At 36.0% G+C, this 21,070-nt stretch overlaps 1 protein-coding gene across 2 annotated transcripts; it reads right to left on the reverse strand.

Moving 5' to 3' along the window:
• Window positions 1–14,857: 14,857 nt before the first annotated feature.
• LOC121982681 (prosaposin-like) lies at window positions 14,858–20,280 on the reverse strand. Of its 2 annotated transcripts, none has more exons than XM_042535801.1 (6): window positions 20,061–20,280; window positions 19,071–19,167; window positions 15,782–15,963; window positions 15,485–15,682; window positions 15,337–15,396; window positions 14,858–15,168 (listed from the first exon to the last, which is right to left on the reverse strand). In XM_042535801.1, exons 2-6 carry the CDS (start codon window positions 19,159–19,161, stop codon window positions 15,028–15,030), a joined length of 672 nt encoding a protein of 223 aa, XP_042391735.1. In that variant the 5' UTR covers window positions 19,162–19,167; window positions 20,061–20,280; the 3' UTR covers window positions 14,858–15,027. The 2 variants fall into 2 exon arrangements, with proteins under 2 accessions (XP_042391735.1, XP_042391738.1); XM_042535804.1 differs by having other exon boundaries at window positions 19,071–19,170.
• Window positions 20,281–21,070: the final 790 nt, after the last annotated feature.

Genomic DNA, 21,070 nt, shown 5'->3' on the forward strand with positions numbered 1-21,070 from the left:
CGACAGATGAGATGGGGGTTGATCAATCACTTGTAAAGCCTAAAGCATCGACTACATCTGTAGGTCTAGCTGCCTAAATCCGGTGGTCATCTCCCCTTGTAGAGAGGTGAATCCCTTAGAGACTGACTGTCGGATCTGTGCGGAAGACTCCTCAACTCTAGCAAAGCGATCTTCTACGGAAAGCGAGGTCGAGGGTTGGGTCAAGGTCGGAAGAGGTGCAAAGAGCTCCTCAATCATAAATGTTGGCATCTCCTCCCCCTTAGGCAGAATGACTGATGGAATATCCTCCTAGGCCTCGTCTGGAACGTCTAGCTGAGGAACCACTCTCTAAGCTAGTCCCTGTTGGTGCAATCAACCCAAGTTTGATCGGTACGTGATGTGCGTAGATTATATACTCTTTTATGCATGTTTTTACGCACATTTACATACTTTGAGCATGCTTGATCTATGCATTTTTATACTTCCAGCTTTCCTTTTAGCATATTTACTCTTTAGGTTCGGAGATCTGCTTTTTGTGCATTTTTTGTACACAGGAGTCGATTTGGTGAAGAATCTACATCTTTGGGCAAGCCTTGGAGGAAACAAATGGAGAAAGCACCAGGCCGTGTACCTCACACGGCCCTGCACTGGTATGGAGCTCGGGCCGTGTGGAGTTTGACACCAACAGAAGAGGAAGATGACATGGCCGTGTGAACCTCACACGGCCGTGTCAAGATTTGAAGCCAACCATAGCAGAAGCCTTACATGGCCGTGTGGATCTACACGGTCGTGTGAGGTTTCCAGAAACCAAGCAGGCTGTGGCCGTGTGCACCACACGGCCGTGTAGCATTTCCAGAGAGCAGAAGGGTCCTGGCCGTGTGAGTCACACGGCCGTGCAGCTTTGGCAGAGAAGGAACTGGACATGGCCGTGTGAATCTCACACGGTCGTGTCACGGGGCCGTGTGGCGCCCGATTCCCTCCTCTATTTAAACCCTCCTTCATGAATTGAAAGGGGATCTCTCCCCCTTTGGGAGAAGGCAAGATTTGGTGGTTTCCTCCCATTCTTGGGAGGATTTCTGGGCGATTCTAAGGGAGTTCTTGACGATTTCGACTCCGAAGCGAGGATTGGATCCGAAGACGAGGCTTCTTCGTAGATAAGTTTTCTCTTTCCCCCTTTTCTTGGTTTCTTGGATTGGGGATTTAAGAAATGCTTGTAATCTTCATTTCTTCGGATATTCTTCCTCGATTCATGGAGTAGATCTTGTATTCTAGGATTAAGGGAGTATTTGTATGATGGATTGATGTAATCTCTTATGGATTTGCCATTTTCTTGTTTCAATGACATTGTCTTGCTTATATCAATTAGATCTTGAATGATTAATGGTGATTTGTGCTTAATTCTCATTCTTGATTGATTGTTTGGATTTCTTGTGGACTTTGTAAAGATAAACTCTCACTCGATCATCCGAGGGATCCACGTGACAGGTGCAAGCCCGTGTAAGGACGTTTGAGAGATAATCTTGAAGAAGAAATAGGAATATTCAAGAGAGTAGGATGGATTTTGTGATTAGTTTCTTGTATCTTGATAGATTAATAAGTTGTGGGCTTCTATGTTGATATCCGAGGAAGGCATAGTAATAGGTGCGCTTCTGTGTAAGGACAACGTAGGTTCACATCTAATTGATCATATTTAGATACATTTCTCAGTCCTTAGCCGGTTATCTATTGCAAGAGAGAACCGGCAACTTTCTACAAGTGTTTGGCAATTGAGGGATAAGAATTGGTGAACCATTTACATTCAAGAAATCTTACAAAGAAACCGAAACTCCTAGAATCTCCCTTATCATAACCCAAAACACTAAACTCTTGTTTGTTGATCTATAATATTAGATTTGTTTACCTTCACTTTGCATTTGAAACGATTGGATAGTTGTTTAGCTAATTCGCATTGAGACATTTCTAGTGCTTATTCCAGTCCCTGTGAATACGATAATCTTTTATATTACTTGCGACATTTCCGTACACTTACGGAGCGTGACAAGTTTTTGGCGCCGTTGCCGGGGACTGCACTATAACATTAGGAATTATCAATTGAGTTAGACTAAACATAACTTTTCTTTCTTTCTTTACATTTCCATAGTTGTAACTAATTTTTTTTTTAGAATTCTGTTTCTATAAGCTTTTCTTTTCTTGAATAACATTCTTGACAATTCTTTTTGTTGCAATTCTAATTCTAATTCTAACTTTGCATTCTTGATTTCTAGCACTCTAATCTAACTTTTCTCTGTTTTCTCTTTTGATCTAGTTGCTTTCTTCTTTTCTTTTGTAAACATATCTTGCAATCTTTAGCATATGAATTATTCTAGACATTTTTCTTTTTCCTTTTATCTTTTCTTTCTTGTTTTCATTATGCACTTTATTTCTTGTCTTTAATTCTACATTTTTAGTTTTGCTTGTAATTTTTTTTTAGATATCTTGAGCACTAACATGTCAAGCAGGGCTTCAAGAGTATTTTTCACACCCATGAGCGTAAGATCTTCCATTGATGAATATTATGGTTCAGAAGATGATCAATTTGAGTTTCTTTGTGGAGTGTGTGGTAGCACATCTCATCCAGCTGCTATTTGCCATTTTTTCCAAAAGACTGCTATAACTCCGGAACTTCAGTGTTTGGTTCAACCTCAATATCAAGATACATATGAGCAAGTTCCTGATACTTATGGCTATGACTGAGAAGATCATCAAATTCAGTACCTTCAACCCCAGCTAATTTCAGAGCAGAGTGAGCAGTCATTATTCCAGCAGCAGATCTCTGACCCTCCTCAACATTATAATCACTTTTGGATGAATCAACAAAATTTGGACTACAACTACATACAAAATGTTGAGTATACTTCCCAAGTAAATCAGAGTTTGTCAAAATTTCAGGATGATTCTTCATTAGATGGACCACATCGTTCACAATTTGATGAGCCAATTGTTTGGGAGGACTCCCAAAACTCAAATACTCTTGCTCCCAATCAGATGAAGACCACAACACAAGATTCTGAAGAGCTAATGGTACAACGGGGAATCTTAGCTTTACGACTACTACTACAAAATTCCAATAAAGTTGTTGATTCCTCTATTGATGATATTGATGTTAGTGGACTCTTCACTACTTATGATGATGATGTGGTGGATAAAAGTGTAGGGACATGTACTATGGAGGATATGTCCCAAGGATCACCTCCTTTGGTCACACAACCAATTGATACTATGGAATGTGTAAGAATAGAATTGGTTGATGATAATTGTGTAGGGACTTATGCAATGGAAGCAAAGTGCCAAGAATCACCATTTTCAGAAGCACCACCATTTGAGTCTGAGCTAGAGACACTATATAATTCTGAAGAAGTCACATCCCATTGTTTAGAACTTTCAGGTACATCTCAACAATGCAAGGTTAGTATTCTTAGTGATCTTTTAGAAAATTTCATAGATGTACCTATAATTGATTTTGTTGGATGTGATTCATTTTTTGATACATACTCAATTCATACTAATATGGTTTTAGTTCCTTCTTATATAACATGCTTGTGGGAGGTTTGTTTTTCTTTTTGGTGTGAAGGTTTTCAAGAAGCCAATAATTGGAAGCTCATACTGAACCGTCTTCGACCACCTGAAAGAACTTTAAAGAAGGCAAAGATGGAGAGGGCGATACTTCACTTTTTAACTCCAATATTGAAAGCTCCCTCCATAATAAGAACCCTTGGTAAGAAGGTTCTAAAATATCTTACCCCTCCAAGAGAGAGATTTCGATGAATCTAATGAGGTGGTCGAGCTAATGACCTTAAACAAGAGCTTCTTGGGAGGCAACCCAAGTTCATTTTCCTTATTTTCTTTTATGTCTTTAGTTCTTTCTTTATAATAAACATGTATCCTCTACTTAATTTTTCTTGTCTATTATTTTTATAGAATTCAAAGCTGTAGAGGAATGTGAGCATTGGATAGAGGAGTATTTTTAAAATATGAATGTCAACCATTTGGAGCTCATCACTTGGTAACTTCTCTAAATTTCATAAATCTTCTCCACATTGTTTTTAGTTCTCATTGGGACAATGAAACGTTTAAGTCTGGGGGGGTGTCATGTACTGTCATGGTTTGGTTTTCAGTTTTTAGTTTTTGTTAGTTTTTCATGTTGGTTCTTATTTTCATTGCTTGTTGCTTTATTTTGCTTGCTTTTGAAATAATCATGGCAAAAAAAATTTTGAGAACATCAAATCTTCACTTATATGCTTTCTTGGATTCAAGTGAAATGTTAGCACGATTATTGTCTTGATTCATGGTGTTCGAATGATGCTAGTAGTAAACTTTGTGTAGTTCTTTTTTCTATCTTGGGAAGCATTAATAAGCTGAGAATCTTATGGTGATGAGTTTTAGTTTTGGTTCAACCTTAAGGATTTTATCTTCACTACACTTGTGCTTGATGCTTGAATAGTTGATGTCATTGAAATAGTCATGATTCATCTTGTTTGCTTAGTACTTGGTTTCCATGGTGATTTCTCAACTTTCATTTTGGTTACTGGATGAGGCTTAAATCATTAAAGCTCATTTGGAAAAATCAAAATATCCCAACATGTGTGCTAAAAAGTACATTTGTGAATAAGTTTTGCACAATGCAAGCACTTATAAAAAAAAAAAAGGATATAAAAAATAGTTGTCATGAGTGGAATCTAGCAAGTCACCCCTTTGAGACCGAGTTAGGTTACTGGGGAAATGATTGCTTAGCTTCCCTTGAGATTGAGCACACCTTTGAGACCTTGGGTTAGTTGAGAAATATGAACCAAGTGAATGGTGAGTAAGTGCCTATCACTGGTTACTTGTCTTTCACTGGAAACACTAGGAATTCAAATTTGATGACGACTTGACTAGGACATGGATTGAAACTTGAAGGGTGTTGAGTTACTTTTACACTGTGCACAAGATTCTTATGCTTGAACCATACTTTACTTGTTTCTATGATCATGCTTGTTAATGAAACTTTTTGATAGAGTTAGGAAAGTGCACTAGGTTTTATGAATGTGTTGTAGAACATATGAATTTAGACTGCGGCATTTTGCTTGAGGACAAGCAAAGGTTTAAGTTCTGTGATGTGCGTAGATTATATACTCTTTTATGCATGTTTTTACGCACATTTACATACTTTGAGCATGCTTGATCTATGCATTTTTATACTTCCAGCTTTCCTTTTAGCATATTTACTCTTTTGGTTTGGAGATCTGCTTTTTGTGCATTTTCTGTACACAGGAGTCGATTTGGTGAAGAATCTACATCTTTGGGCAAGCCTTGGAGGAAACAAAGGGAGAAAGCACCAGGCCGTGTATCTCACACGGCCCTGCACTGGTATGGAGCTCGGGCCGTGTGGAGTTTGGCACCAACAGAAGAGGAAGATGACATGGCCGTGTGAACCTCACACGGCCGTGTCAAGATTTGAAGCCAACCAGAGCAGAAGCCTTACATGGCCGTGTGGATCTACACGGCCGTGTGAGGTTTCCAGAAACCAAGCAGGCTGTGGTCGTGTGCACCACACGGCCGTGTAGCATTTCCAGAGAGCAGAAGGGTCCTGGCCGTGTGAGTCACACGGCCGTGCAGCTTTGGCAGAGAAGGAACTGGACATGGCCGTGTGAATCTCACACGGCCGTGTCACGGGGCCGTGTGGCGCCCGATTCCCTCCTCTATTTAAACCCTCCTTCATGAATTGAAAGGGGATCTCTCCCCCTTTGGGAGAAGGCAAGATTTGGTGGTTTCCTCCCATTCTTGGGAGGATTTCTGGGCGATTCTAAGGGAGTTCTTGACGATTTCGACTCCGGAGCGAGGATTGGATCCGAAGACGAGGCTTCTTCGTAGATAAGTTTTCTCTTTCCCCCTTTTCTTGGTTTCTTGGATTGGGGATTTAAGAAATGCTTGTAATCTTCATTTCTTCGGATATTCTTCCTCGATTCATGGAGTAGATCTTGTATTCTAGGATTAAGGGAGTATTTGTATGATGGATTGATGTAATCTCTTATGGATTTGTCATTTTCTTGTTTCAATGACATTGTCTTGCTTGTATCAATTAGATCTTGAATGATTAATGGTGATTTGTGCTTAATTCTCATTCTTGATTGATTGTTTGGATTTCTTGTGGACTTTGTAAAGATAAACTCTCACTCGATCATACGAGGGATCCACGTGACAGGTGCAAGCCCGTGTAAGGACGTTTGAGAGATAATCTTGAAGAGGAAATAGGAATATTCAAGAGAGTAGGATGGATTTTGTGATTAGTTTCTTGTATCTTGATATATTAATAAGTTGTGGGCTTCTATGTTGATATCCAAGGAAGGCATAGTAATAGGTGTGCTTCTGTGTAAGGACAACGTAGGTTCACGTCTAATTGATCATATTTAGATACATTTCTCAGTCCTTAGCCGGTTATCTATTGCAAGAGAGAATCGGCAACTTTCTACAAGTGTTTGGCAATTGAGGGATAAGAATTGGTGAACCATTTACATTCAAGAAATCTTACAAAGAAACCGAAACTCCTAGAATCTCCCTTATCATAACCCAAAACACTAAACTCTTGTTTGTTGATCTATAATATTAGATTTGTTTACCTTCACTTTGCATTTGAAACGATTGGATAGTTGTTTAGCTAATTCGCATTGAGACATTTCTAGTGCTTATTCCAGTCCCTGTGGATAGATAATCTTTTATATTACTTGCGACATTTCCGTACACTTGCGGAGCGTGACAGTACGATCATGGTTTTGATGTGTATGTCAAAGAGTTTACGTTAGACTTTCATATGTGTTTGATATATATGTTTGAGTCTTGCAGGACTTGGTGAAACACACATGAGAAGCTTGGTGCAGCTAAGCTTGGGAAGCTCATCCTAGGGCTCGGATCCTTGAGTCGGTGAAGGATGGTATGGAAGACATCCGAGGGACCATCGGGCAAGGAGCAACGGAGTGGAGCCGAGGGAAGCGGACTTCAAGGCAACGTGAAGGATGGCATAGAGAGGAGCCACGAGCTCGGGTGCATCTAAGGGATGAAGGTCGAGGAAAAGGACTTTAAGGGCGACTCCGGAGAGAATAAGTGTGTATATGTGCAGTCTTAGCAGTCGACTGCGTAGTCGACTACGCAGTCGATTGCTAGTTTTAGCAGTCGACTAGCTGTGAACAGAAACATTCTGTTCGATCAGCTAGCAGCTAGCAGTCGACTACTGTTTTAGCAGTCGACTGGTAAATAATCGTTGGTAAACCATTGGTGCTGCAAAGTAGTCATTGGCTACCTCCAACGGTAGCACCAGTCGACTGGTGCCGAGATGAGTTGATATGATGATCAACTCTCTCCTCTTATTTATAGGAAGCTTTGGGGCTTGAAGGAGGTTACTCATGCTTGTTGAATAACTCCTAAGTCATTGCCCAAAGCTTCCAAGCCATACTCTTCTTCCTATTCTTAATCTCCATCTTGTAAAAGAAGAAGAGTAATTTGTGAGAGGTTATACTCCATCGAGAAGGAGTAAGCTCTAGCTGGAGATTGCCGGGGATTGATCCACTGAAGGATCAAGAGTTCGTCCACCTCAAGGACACGCCGTGGAGTAGGAGCAAGCAATCTCTAAACCACGTAAAGGAATTGTGTTAGCGTTTGTATTCTTGATTATCTTTATTGCTTTAGTTTTTGTATTTCCGCTTGTGTAAACTAACCTTGTAGAGAAGCAATCAATTTGGGGGTGTCGTCTATCCAACCCCCCTTCAAGTCGGCCACCGATCTCCTACAGTCCCCCTGAGCGGTAACATCTATATGCACTAATGCAATCTAACGCTGACCAATCTCATCATATGTGCTAAGGGAAGTAGATGTACCCTAGGTCATATCTACTCCTATGGGCAAAAATATGAAAGTCAAAACATGACAGTAGGGCATATGAACCCTATCTATTAGTGATGAGATTGGATGCATGAATGACATTCTGAAACATATGCAATGTAATGTCGATGTCTAGGCACTGGCATAATGCATAAAGGAAGAAAGAGTGGGAGGGTTGCATCATCGCAACATCGCGAGATGTAATCGGCAAAATGCATGTGGTAAGAACTCTATATAGGACATAGTCCTGAGAGAGAGAGAGAGACCTAAAGTCAATCACAGTGGATACTCTCTCCTCCCAAAAAAAATACATATGGATAGTATCCAATATAATATGGGAGTAGGGTTTGTCAAATGGCAAATTCCTATTAGAATTACACAAAATACGGCATGCAGACCGCGTAAATCATAAACTATCATACAATAGTTTATGAGAAACTATCATAAACTATCATACAGAGTGGGTGAGAACCTAAAGTCCTTACCAGCTACTCTGGTAGAGTATGTCAAGTTATTGACTTTAGCTAAGTTGTTATAAAATTGAGCACATAAGTCTAAGTTTACTGAATGACTACAGTAAAGTAATTTATCTAACTTATAATAGTTTATAACTTCTATAATACGGGCACAGTAATAGGTAAAGAACATCCTACTTAAAAATCTAGATTTTAATGCGATACATAAATGATCTAGGAAATCTAGCCTAAGACGCTCAGTACGAAATCTGGCATCAGTAAAGGAGACACTGCTGGAACTAGCCTAAGATGGAATAACATTCCGTCGCTTCCTAAATTAGTATATACGTGCAAATATTCAAGGAAAATACACAAATATAGAAAAATAACTAGATAGATCGAATTAGAAGGTACCTAGGAGGCATAGTTGGGATTTTGAAGGTGAAAAGTGGAGAGAAAAGTGAAAGAAGGTGGCTGGAGGGCGCCTTCTGGAGTTGTTTATCGCGAACAGAAAGGTTTTTGTTCGCTGTTAAGTTTTGGATTGAAGGCGCCTTCTAGTTTATGGAAGGCGCCTTCCATACCCTATGGAGGGCACCTTTAAACGCGTTGAAGGCGCCTTCCCTAGGTTGGGCGAGAATTTTGCCGCCTTTCTATAGGGCGCTTCCGATTCCATCAAAGACGTCTTTGATACCATTGTTTTTAAAATTTAGGTTTAAATGTTTTAGTTTGATTTTTAATTTCATTTTAAGTTTTAATTTTGATTTAAGAATTTTTAATTTTAATTTAATTTAATTTTAGTTTAATATAATTTATTTTAATTTTAATTTTAATTTTAATTTAATTTAAATTTTAAATTAATTTAATTAATCCTTATTCATCTCACCCGATCTATATTTCAATCAAGGGAATCCTATAATTTTGTGAGATGAGTTATGTTGAATTTCAGAGTTTAGTTTAAATTGTGTTAGATTCAAGTTTAGCTTTAGATTAATTAAGCAAGTATTTTTTGAATAAATTTTGAGACTGTGGTGAGTCACATGGATATTATTAGAGTAATCACATGCTTCAAGATTTTTTAAATAGCCATGCTCAAAGAACTTAATACAAAATTTTGGGTCCCCGGGGCCATGGTGTCGTGGTAGGACATCCAAGTTGTCTTTCAGGCACCTGCGGTTCGAACCCCAGCTACGGCGTATTTGCAGGAATTTTTCTTCCAAATGGGGGTGTAATCAAAGGATGTTAGGCTTCTGGACTGGCCGCCACGTGCGCTTCCCGATTTACCCTGATAGTCGGTGGAAAACTTACGTGGGGTCGGGCCGGTCACCCCAGGCTCGATGTTACCCAGCCTGGTTAATCATTTTTAATATAAAATTTTGGTCTAACTAGTTAAGATTAGTAAGGGGTAGATTTAGTTAGTTCCACTAAGCCAAATGTACTAGGTCGAAGTCATATCTTCCTAAACATGCATAGACAGAGCTTTCCTAACCTACTATCATTCAAAACTTCTCCAATACTATTTGTCAAGTTAAATTTTATCCCTAATTATTGTTAATGGGTAAAGTTTATGTTTTTGAAGTATCAACAAATTTAGAGTCTCCCCTTAAATCATATAAGCCTGATTAAGTTTTAGTTAAGGTTTAATTAATTATATTTTAAGTTCAATTTATGTTTTTAATTTTCAATTAATTAAATTATCATTCTTTAAAGGAGGGTATTTAAGATTTAAATTTTCTTTTAATTTTAAATTTATTAAAATACTTGAATTATCTTTGTTTAAAAGATTATATTTAATATTTAAGTTTTTATTAATTTTAAATTTTGAATTGTTTAAATTGTCTTTAAAAAGGTTTATTTTTAATATTTAACTTTTTATTAATTTTTAATTTTGAATTTGTTAGATTATCTTTATTTAAAATGTTATCTTTAATATTTAATTTTGAATTTGTTAGATTTGGTTTTGATTTTACCATTATATTTTCTTTTTCTTTAAAATTTATATTATTAATTGAATTTATTTGATTAGTTTTATCTGTAGATTTATCCTTAAGATTTAAATTTTTATTTATTAAATTATTTTTATTTTAGATAGAAATTTCTGGATGAACATTATCTAGATTATCAAATATTTTATTAAGAAATATATTAATTTTATTTAGATCTATATTGAGTTTTTTATTTTTATCATTTGAATTTTTCTACTCTATTTAAGTTTAAATTTTTTTTTATTATTTGAATTTTTAGGATTTTTATTTATTAATTTATTTAAATTCAAATTTAGATTTAGTGAATTAATTAAATCTAAATTGTTTAATATATTTACCAAAGTATTTTCATAAATATTAAAATTATCATGTAGATTTATAGAAAATTTTTCTAAACTATCATGTATATTATTTAAATTGTTACTGATAGGGGTATTTTGATAAATATTACTAATATTAAATGCGACTCCTAATTCTGTAGGCTTTTCTGTTGGTTCGAACTCGCATTTGGATTTGACTTTGACTTGATCCTTTAGTTTTGATAGATCCTCATGAAGCTTGGTCAGATGAGTCAAGAACTTATAAGCATCTTAGTGTTCTCCAATTCTGCACGTAATTTTGTTAGCTAATAAACTTAAAATTAAACTTATTACCTTTATGGTTGCTTCTGTGTCTTGAGTAAATCGCCTTAGTGCTATATTGGAATTGAAGTTATTCATCATTACGAAGCATTCCATCTGATGCTTCCATACTCTGTAATAGTCCATTTCGTATGGAGGCGATTCGTTAACATTTCACTTGAGCGTCTCTTTGTGCTCCATTTTTCTTGCACAACACAATTAAAGAGAAATTCCAAGACTAGGTCTTGGGGTAAGTACTGTGGGAGGAAAAAAAAATAAGGCTCGAGTAGTATTACACCAACTTCGAGAAAAAGACTAAATGAGAAAGAGTTATTTGAAGAGATAAATTTTACCAATTCAAACAAAATACAAAAATAAAATGAAATCCCAAAAATAAAACAATTCCCCTGGCTTGATTGGTGGTTGCACTAATGCACTAATTCAGCGCAGAATCTGGCTCTGATACCACTTGTTGGATCGATACGCATGTGAGAGGGGGTGAATCACGTGGTTTTAAAAAAAAATCTTTTGCTTTTGAAATCAAAAGTATGCAGCATAATTAAATATATAAATATAAGAAAAAAATACAAGTATGCAAACTCGGTTAGTTTCACTTGGTTCGGAGCCTTCGACGACTCTTACTCCAAGACTCAGATCTCACAGACCTATCAATGAGTAATCTACTAAAGACCTCTTGTGGAACCGCTGGAAGAGAGGATCAAGTACTAAAAGAATAGAAAAAGTGTAACAAGCTATATTTCCTTTATGCAACAATTAAGTACAAATTTAAACGTTTGTTACCAAACACCTTCGAAGATGATCAGATCAGGCTCGATATTGGACAGCTCCTCAGCTGTAGTCGAATGCAGTAGTTTCGTAGTAAAGCAGTACCATAAAGCCGAAGCAGTTGAATCGTCAAATGGACACGTAGAAGCTTGTGGAAGAGATGTGTTCAATGCTTTGGTCGAATAGCCCTTTTAAAGGGGATGGAAGGTACCTTCAACACCAACTTTTATCACCTAAAAATCAACTCTTATCGTCACCGAGGTCTTCTGCGTTATCCGACTGAAGGCAACTTCCAAGCTCTCGAAGGCACCTTCCATAGCTCTGCTCAAGGCACCTTACGTCACTTAGAAAGTGTCTCGAGTACTGTTCAACCAAGGCATTTTGTGCTCTTTTGCCTTGCAAAATATGCTAGTCCAACACAAACAAAATTTACCCTACAAGATAAAGTTAGCACAATAAAAATAAGTAATTTAGTAATTAGCATCTGCCTCTCCAAGATCAGAATCTAATCAGGGTCTCAATTTAAGTTTTCGAAATGGATCTAAATTAGATCGACGCCTATTGACCCCTCAACTGGGGCGCGTCCTTACTGAGTCACTTTCCTCCAGTAACTTACCTTCACTTACCAAATGTCAAGTTACCTCTTTGATGTCCAATCTTACCCACTAGGTCTTCCTGCCAGAATCACAAATCTGGACTTCGTTAATCGGGAATCGAATATCCCGACCTTCTACCAGAATTGCACATCCGGACTTCAACCCACCGAGAATCAAACATCTCAACCTCCTGCTAGAACCCCACATCTGGACTTCCTGCTTGGTGTCTAGTCATCTTGACCCATCAAGTTAGCCAACCCTGCGCACTCGGTAACAAGATTCAACAACACATATAATTTTAGTCCACTTATCATTCATTAAAATGCAGCTTTGATCATTGGTGTCAACTACACCAACACTTGGATTGTGGTGCTTGCAGCATCGTGGGTACTGTCAACGATCCATTCCCCTGGACCCCAGATCCCTCTCTTCGTCAACGTTCTCGTCATCTCACCAATACCCTCATCTGACTCAGCTTCCGAATGGAATCAAAGCACACTATCAATAGTTATATTATTGCATAATTCCATGGATCCAATAGATTTGATTTGTGCATGTCCTCCATTTGATAATTGCACGGTAGGATATTTGGCAGCCATTTTATTTACAATTAGTCGATTCTTTGACACATGGTCAGTGGTGCCGCCGTCTAGTATTCATATGCTATTGGTCAAGATAGAGTCATTACTTGAGGTGTTGACAAGGGGTTCATTGTTACCATTTTTTTTTTTTTGCGAAGAAGTGTCATGATTTGATCATACTCCTTGGCAGTGAGTTGTTTGGTTTCCACATAGGAGATGACTAGGGAGTTGATATCTTTCTTTCCCTTCAGTTTGACATCTTTGCCATGCTAGAGGTGTCCGGACAAGAACCCATGAATGTAGAAACATCGATAAATAGTGTGGCCATCCCTATCATAATGAGAACATTGAAGTTGTTTATTGCTAATGGTTGATCGATAGGACTCAACTTCTTTGACTTGTCGACCCCGATTATGCACCTTGCGTTGGACAAAATTTACAATATATCCAGTAATAGCATCTCAATTGCCGGCATCCTCATTTTGTCTCTCGTGTTGTTGTAAAGGGCATGGACCTTTGGGTATCAAGTAGGGGATTCATACTCTTGAACTACGGATGATGGAAAAAGAATCATTTAATTCCATAAGGAATTACATGACTATTTCCTTCTCTTCTCATCCAACAAGGCCCTTAACATCTCTTCAAGTACAAGCAATTGGATAATGATAAGAAGTCAACTCGTCCCATATAGCCTTCAATTTGGTGTAGTAAATAGACACATAGGTTGATGTCTTTGTTGGTGCTCCACGATTTTATGATGAATTTCAAAACTATAGGCATCATTTCCTTGTAAAAATCTATCATGTAGATCATTCCAAACATTAAATGCAAATTTAGCATAAATAATACCCCTACCGATATCAGACTGAATGGCGTTAAGGATCCATGACAATACCATATAATTACAACGTTCCCATACTAGAAACTTGCTATCTTTTGCTGTTGGTGCTTTGATTGTCCCATTGATGAATCCGATTTTGTTTTTAACACTCGTTATTCTTATTGCACAACTCCATTTTCTATAGTTATTCCCATCGAGTAATTTGGAGACAAGAATCAAATTAGGATGATCAAATTGTTGTAAAGTGAGTGCATCCGATTGGTATGTTCCATACTCTGATTTCTTACTTTCATCTTCCACTATATATATATCTAGCAATCATCATATAATTATAATTGATTCTATCTATGAATCAATTAAGACTAATTAATTCAATATAATTGTATTACATAGATACAAATAAAAAAAATAAGGATATTATTACATGAATAAATAAAATATTTCTTTAATATGCGATCCCACAATGATCTTTAAAAGGTTGCGAAGGTTCGTAATTCGAAGCCATCGCAATTCGACAGAGATGACACGGTCATAAAAGTAACGCAACCCTCCACGACTCGGTAGAGGTCAACATGGGATCACAGTCCCTCCATGACTCCATGGAGATCGCCACAACCCCGCGATGACTTATGCCAATATCAAACTACGGACAAAATTTTATTCATTTCATCTGACACATTAAGGGTGTGTTTGGTACGCGTATTTTTCATTTTTATTTTCTGAAAAACACACGTTTTCTAAAAAAAAAAAAATTACTTTTTGTCATTCTCTGTTTTTTAGGAAACACTTTCTATTTTTTTTAGAAAACAAACACGAAAAACGTAAACCTAATATCATTTTTCAGAAAACGTACGTTTTTCAAAAAATGAAAATAAAAAGCGCGCGTACCAAACGCACCATAAAAATTTTTAAATCATAAATTACTTTACGACGGTTTGGTACACCTAACGATATTTAGAAACCTCCAACTGACAAAAATTCGGCCGCCTACTTGATGATGTGCCTAATTTTTTTAGCAAATAAAATTACAATTAAGTTTAGCATATGCACTCAGATGCAGGGCATTTTTACAAAGTTACTGCATACGTTAATTTGGGGGTTTAGTGAATAGATATTGCAAACTATAATGCAATGTAATATCAGCTATCCCAAAGCCCATTTGATGGTCAATTAAGTACAAGATTAAGTGCATCAACATACATAGCGGGAGCGAAAGCTTATGTGCAATTTACAGGACACCAAAAGATGCAGATTATTGCTTAATAACAGTGGCAGCTGGTAAATTATGTCCAATTCCTTAGGCACTGGCAAGAAAGGAGACTGCATCTTGCTGGCTTTTCTTGCATGCATGGATCGAAGTGCAGATATCAGTTTTCTCGAGGAACTTCTCGGCATTAGCCAAGATCAGCGGTCCATATTGGAATACCAGTTTCTTGCACTGCATCACAATTTAACGATTAAGAAAATCAAATTTATGGTTTGCAGGTAATCCATCATTGTATAGAGAATGCATATAATCTCAAGAGTGAGATCCGAAATTTATGCTTTGAATTTGACAAGGACAAGTTCAGCAGCTTCTGTTGGCAAAAGCCTTGTGGAACTATACCTTTTGGGCAAAATTTTCCATCTTGTTGCATCCTTTCAGAAGTATCTCAATCACCTCAAGCTGATGAATTCCCACAGGTAAATGTGATTAGTATTTCACCAGAGCCTAAAAAATGCTTCATCTGAGAATACAGTGGATTTACTACTACCTCAGTGTCAGGATCTTGAAGTTTGGAAAGAACCTCTCCAATGACATTTTGGCAAAGTGTGCAGGCATCATCACTCTTGGACAAACTCACTTGGGTAGTCTCGTCACAGAGGTTCACCTTATCACAGAACTGCTCCGGGCTTATTGTTGAAACTTCTAAGAAAAACATTGGTGCATAGTAGTCTACCAATATAACACACTGCCCAAAAATGATATCATTGAACAATCGATGAACATTTCATCACAAATGCAATTTACAATTAAATGAAGCTACTTTCCCTGAAAGCACGTAACGCACCTGTTGTTTGAGAGAATGCAGCTTGGAACAAGCTTTGTGAAGGGTACTGATAATTTGAGTCTGTGTCTCATTTTCACCAATATAGTGCATAGCCTGAGAAGCAAATTCTTCACACAGAGTGCAAAACCTTTCATTCCTTATAATATGACTTTCACTTTGAATCTCATTATCCACTTCCACAACTGAAGAAGAAGAAGCAGAAGAGATGATGAATTCAATAACCGGTGCAGAAACTTCTTATTTGGATAAATTTATGATTAAAAAAACATTGTCTAAAGAGATTTAGGAATTTAAAGTTCAGAGGTTTCTTTCTATTTAGCATATAAACAAACCACAACCAAGCCTTATCCTACTAGATGGGGTCGGCTATATGAATCATTTTACGTCATTGAACTTTATCTCCTACTATATCATCATCTATATTTAAATAAATTTTACCTTGTTTTATTATTTTTAACAAAGTCTTTTTTGGTCTTCCTCTTCCTCGTTTGATATGTGTGTCATAATTTCACATGCCTAACTAGAACATTTATTGGTCGTCTCATCTTAAACGTGTCTCTCGGAGTTTTCTCTCAATCAATACTACTCCGACATTCTCCCTAATGCTCTCATTTCTTATTCTATCCATTCTCGTATGTCTACACGTTCACTTTAACATCCTCATTTCTGCAACTCTTATCTTCTACTCATATACTCAAATCATATCCCAACATTCAACTTCATATAACATAGCAAGTCTAACTGCGATTTTATAAAAATTTTCTTTAAATTTTAGAGGTACTTTACGATTACATAAAACACCTGACACTCTCCTCCATTTCAACCATCCTGTTTGTATTTTATGTAAGACATCTCTCTCAATCCTTCCATCATTTTACAAAAATGATCCTAAATATCTAAAGCTCTCGGTTCCGAGCAACTCGTCATCTCCTATCTTAACAATTATCTCATTATGTCTAATATTGCTAAACTTAAATTCCATATATTCTGTTTTTATTCTACTAAAACTAAAATCTTTCCCTTTTAGTATTTCTGCCAAGATTTTAGTTTAGCATTTACTCCTTCACGTGTTTCATCTACCAATGCACCACAGTAGCTTCTATTGTCGACCTTCCAAGCATGAACCCAAATTGATTTTCGATCACCGTGATCTCTTTCCTTAATTTTTTTTCTATTACTTTTTCCCAAAGTTTCATGGTATAACTCATTAGTTTAATACGTCAATAATTTATATAATTTTGTACGTCTCCCTTGTTCTTATATAAGGGAACTAGAGTACTTATCCTCCATTATCATGTATTTTTTTCGTTTTCAATATCATGTTAAATAATTTTGTAAGTCATTCAATACCTTATTTCCCTAAGCACTTCCAAACCTCTATCGGAATATCATTTGGTCCAACGACTTTTTCATTGTGTATCTCATTTAAAACTTATTCTACTTCTGACGTTTAAATTCTACGATAAAAATTTAAATTTCTATGTTCATTTGACCTACTTAAATTACCTAAGTTAAGTTAGTCACCTAAACCTTCATTAAAAAATTGATGAAAATCCCTCTTCCACCGCTCTTTTATTTCTCTATCGTTAACTAGTACCCTATTGCATTCATCTTTAATATATTTTATTTGGATAAGATCTCTTGTCTTCCTTTTTTTCACTTTGGTTATTCTATAAATGTCTCTTTCCCCTTCTTTTGTATTCAATTTTTTATATAATCGTTCAAAAGTTTCATTCTTTGCTTCATTCACTACTCTCTTAGCTTCTGTCTCGGATATTGTATATTTTTTAAAAATTTTCTCGTTCTTACATATATATAATTTCTTATAAGCTATTCATTTTTCCTTCACTTTCTCTTGTACTTTCTCATTCCACCACCAAGATTAAGTAAGATTCATTACTTAGTGGTGCATGTCCTTTCACTCACCGAGTACACTTTTAGCTGATATTTTCAACTTTAATACCATCTTATCCCATGTCATATTAAAATCACCGTATATTTCACCTAATACTTGTACTCCTACCTTCTCCTTAGATATATTTTGTTTCTCATCCTTTAACTTCCACCACTTAATTCTAAGAATCGTATATATTTTCTTTCTATTGATACTATATTTGAGGCGTATATCCAACACTACTAACCTATATTGGCTAGTTAAGCTTTCAACATGGATGACTTGCAATATTTACAAATCTTTCTATCCTTCTTCCTAACTATAAAAAAGTCAATTTATGATTTATTATTCTCATTTTTTAATGTGACTAAGTATTCTTCTCTTTTCTTAAAAAACGTATTAGCTAATATAAGATCATATGTTATTCTCGTTCCAAACCCATAATCCTCATGTACCCTCTCATATTCCTTATTTTTCACTCCGACATACCTCATATAAATCACCTTCTATTAAAAACATTTCATTTGGCGGAATGTTTTATAATATTTCATCTAAGCCATCCCAAAACCTTGATTTGGTAGCTTCATCTAATCCTACTTACGGTGCATATACGCTAATTATGTTCATAGTTTCTTTCGTCACTATTATCCTAAGAGCTATAATTATATCCTCTTTTCTAACTACTACAACTTAATCTTTTAACAAACTATCTATAACAATACCCACTCCATTTCTTATTTTACTCTTTTCTGTGTACCATAACTTAAAACTCTAGTTCTTTATCAGTTTTGCTTTCTTGCCTACTCATTTTGTCTCTTGAACAAAAAATACTAATTTTTCTTCTAATCATCGTATCTACTACCTCCATTGATTTACCAGTAAGAGTTCTTATGTTCCATGTTCTATATTCCAAATCTTAGATTATTAGTTTTCCTATCATATTTGTTCTTATCTAACCTATGGTGTGAAAACTCTTGCCTATTTAATACTACACCCAAATTCTTATTGAAATGTAGTGATCCTTGCCAATACGTTATAGTCGGACTCTGCAACGTAAAATATTGCATATTTAACACTACACCCGAGTTCTGGAGATGTAACAGTCCTTGCCGAGATCTTACAGTCGGACCCTACAACGCATTCCTTCCGAGGAATATTTTCCATTTAGCATGTTTGATAAAATTTGATAGTTGTTATAGTTGTGATTTAACAACTGAAGGGCAATTAAATCATACAGAAAATATTTGCAGCGACTTCTAAGTTACGGATATCATATCAGACATGGACCATGGAACAACAGCATACCACATCGATTATAATTTTCAGAAATATCCTTAGAAGATGCACCAAATATGTAGTGATTAAAAGGTATTTCCAATGACAATAAAAGCTCACCGAACATATCCAAACTAGCTAAACTCCTGGCATTTGCAGAGACAAAGCTGATTACCAGCATAAGAATTAAAAAACTTAACCTTGAATCCATGGTAACCTGCTACACAAGGGAAACGATGGTTTATTTGTCAGAATCATATAGATAGCAACTATATTATCAATTTTTGTGTACTTCTATTGACATATATCGAGATTATTCTCATTAGTCCACAACACTAATTAGTTTACATTATCTTCAAAGCAAAATAGAGTTGGAAAAGACAGCCTTTGAGAAGTCCTCATCCAGGATATCAGGTGATTAATGTTCTAAAAAATAGTAAAGGCTTTTCATCATTGAGTATAATCTTAAATGGCTTATTCAGTTGATAGAATCTAGGTTATGACCTACAGCAAACAGTGGTTACAGGGATCATATATTGCCATCAAAGTTTACTTAAGACAGCATCACTAGCAACACTAGACCATTTAAATCGCCTTTAACCGTGTCAACTAGAGTTTATGTTTCATATTATCAAGAAAATCCCTGTACTATCCTATCCTTTTCAAAAAGAAAATCCCAGATAAAAATAGCATTTTGAACATACAAGTGTGTCAAAGAGCTCTCAACAACCTGGCTTGCCTCTCCACTGTAACCAGCCTAAACAACTACTCCTCGAGTTTCCCAATTTCTCCGCTTGACTATTATTATCTTCTGCAAATCTTAGGTAAATCTCCTAAGGAACACCAGACCTCAAGTTTCTAACAGATTAAAAAAAAAACTAATCCAGAAATCCATGACCTATCTTGTTCGAAAATCAAGGTGCAGAGCTAGCCTAGCAAAAACCGAACTTCCCTAATCATGTCGGTTTCTCGACTAGCCACCAATTACCCATCTTTACCTCTGAAACCATGATCCAGCACGTCCCGATAGAAAAACCAACACAGATCTCTTCAATAAATAAACAAAAAAAAAGACAGCCTTTTTCTTTAATATAAGAACAGAAAACATACCTAAAACGCACAATTTGGCCGGAGGAGGAAGGTGTATGGGCTTTGCGTCCCTCTCCTCAAATCCTTGATGAAGGGGATTAGAGCCTACTACTCTTCCTGGCGAGATCAAGTCGATGATCAGATGAGGGTGATCAGGAGAAGACGAACTGGAGGATGAAGGAGTTGGCCCATGTTTCTCCACCAATTATCATCTCTTGGTGGCGCCGGGAAGATAAACGTGACGGCTACGCAATGACTACAAAGAATATTAGATGCCGTCTTCCATCTGCCTAATTAAATTAAACGTGTCGATAAACATTATTAGGGTTCCGTCAGTATATCAACGATGGGTCCCGTTTCCTTGCCACTAATAACAAGGTTATGTCTTGCGGGTAGGAATTCAGGTTGCGCATACGACTTCAGGTACAGTCTACGCCACTAATACTATACTGTTGAAATCTTCGTGACAAAAAGACAGGAACAAAAAATAAAAACTAATTTTCCATTTTTTTAATAATTTAATTAATCTGAACTTCCAATTTTAATCGACCAATGCACATACCTTTAATTTTAGAGCAGAGTCAATATATTATTTATTTAGCACATTATATGATATTTCTACAAATTTTAAAATACACTACATAACTTTTATCAATAAATTTTTTTAAAAAAATTGTAATATATTAATTTAATGAAATGCTATATTTACAATAAAATTCAATATATATATATATATATATATATATACATTTATTAAAATTAAAATTTGAATAGATTTATAATTATTCAATCGACCCTTTATTCTATAGACGTGTACTTTATTCTATAGATTGGAATTTAAAATTCATATATAAAAAATAGAGAATTCAATTCTAATAAACATAAGACTTAATTAAACATTATATATCTAAATTTATAAAAACAGATTCAAGTGTTTGTATAAAAGAATGAATTTTTTGATAAGAAACAGAGTAATTTTAAGTAATTAGAACGGAGAAAATATATATATTTGATCGCTGGTGTAAAATGTA

This window comes from Zingiber officinale, chromosome 1B, assembly GCF_018446385.1.
Source record: "Zingiber officinale cultivar Zhangliang chromosome 1B, Zo_v1.1, whole genome shotgun sequence".
In the NCBI taxonomy this organism is placed as follows: Eukaryota; Viridiplantae; Streptophyta; class Magnoliopsida; order Zingiberales; family Zingiberaceae; genus Zingiber; species Zingiber officinale.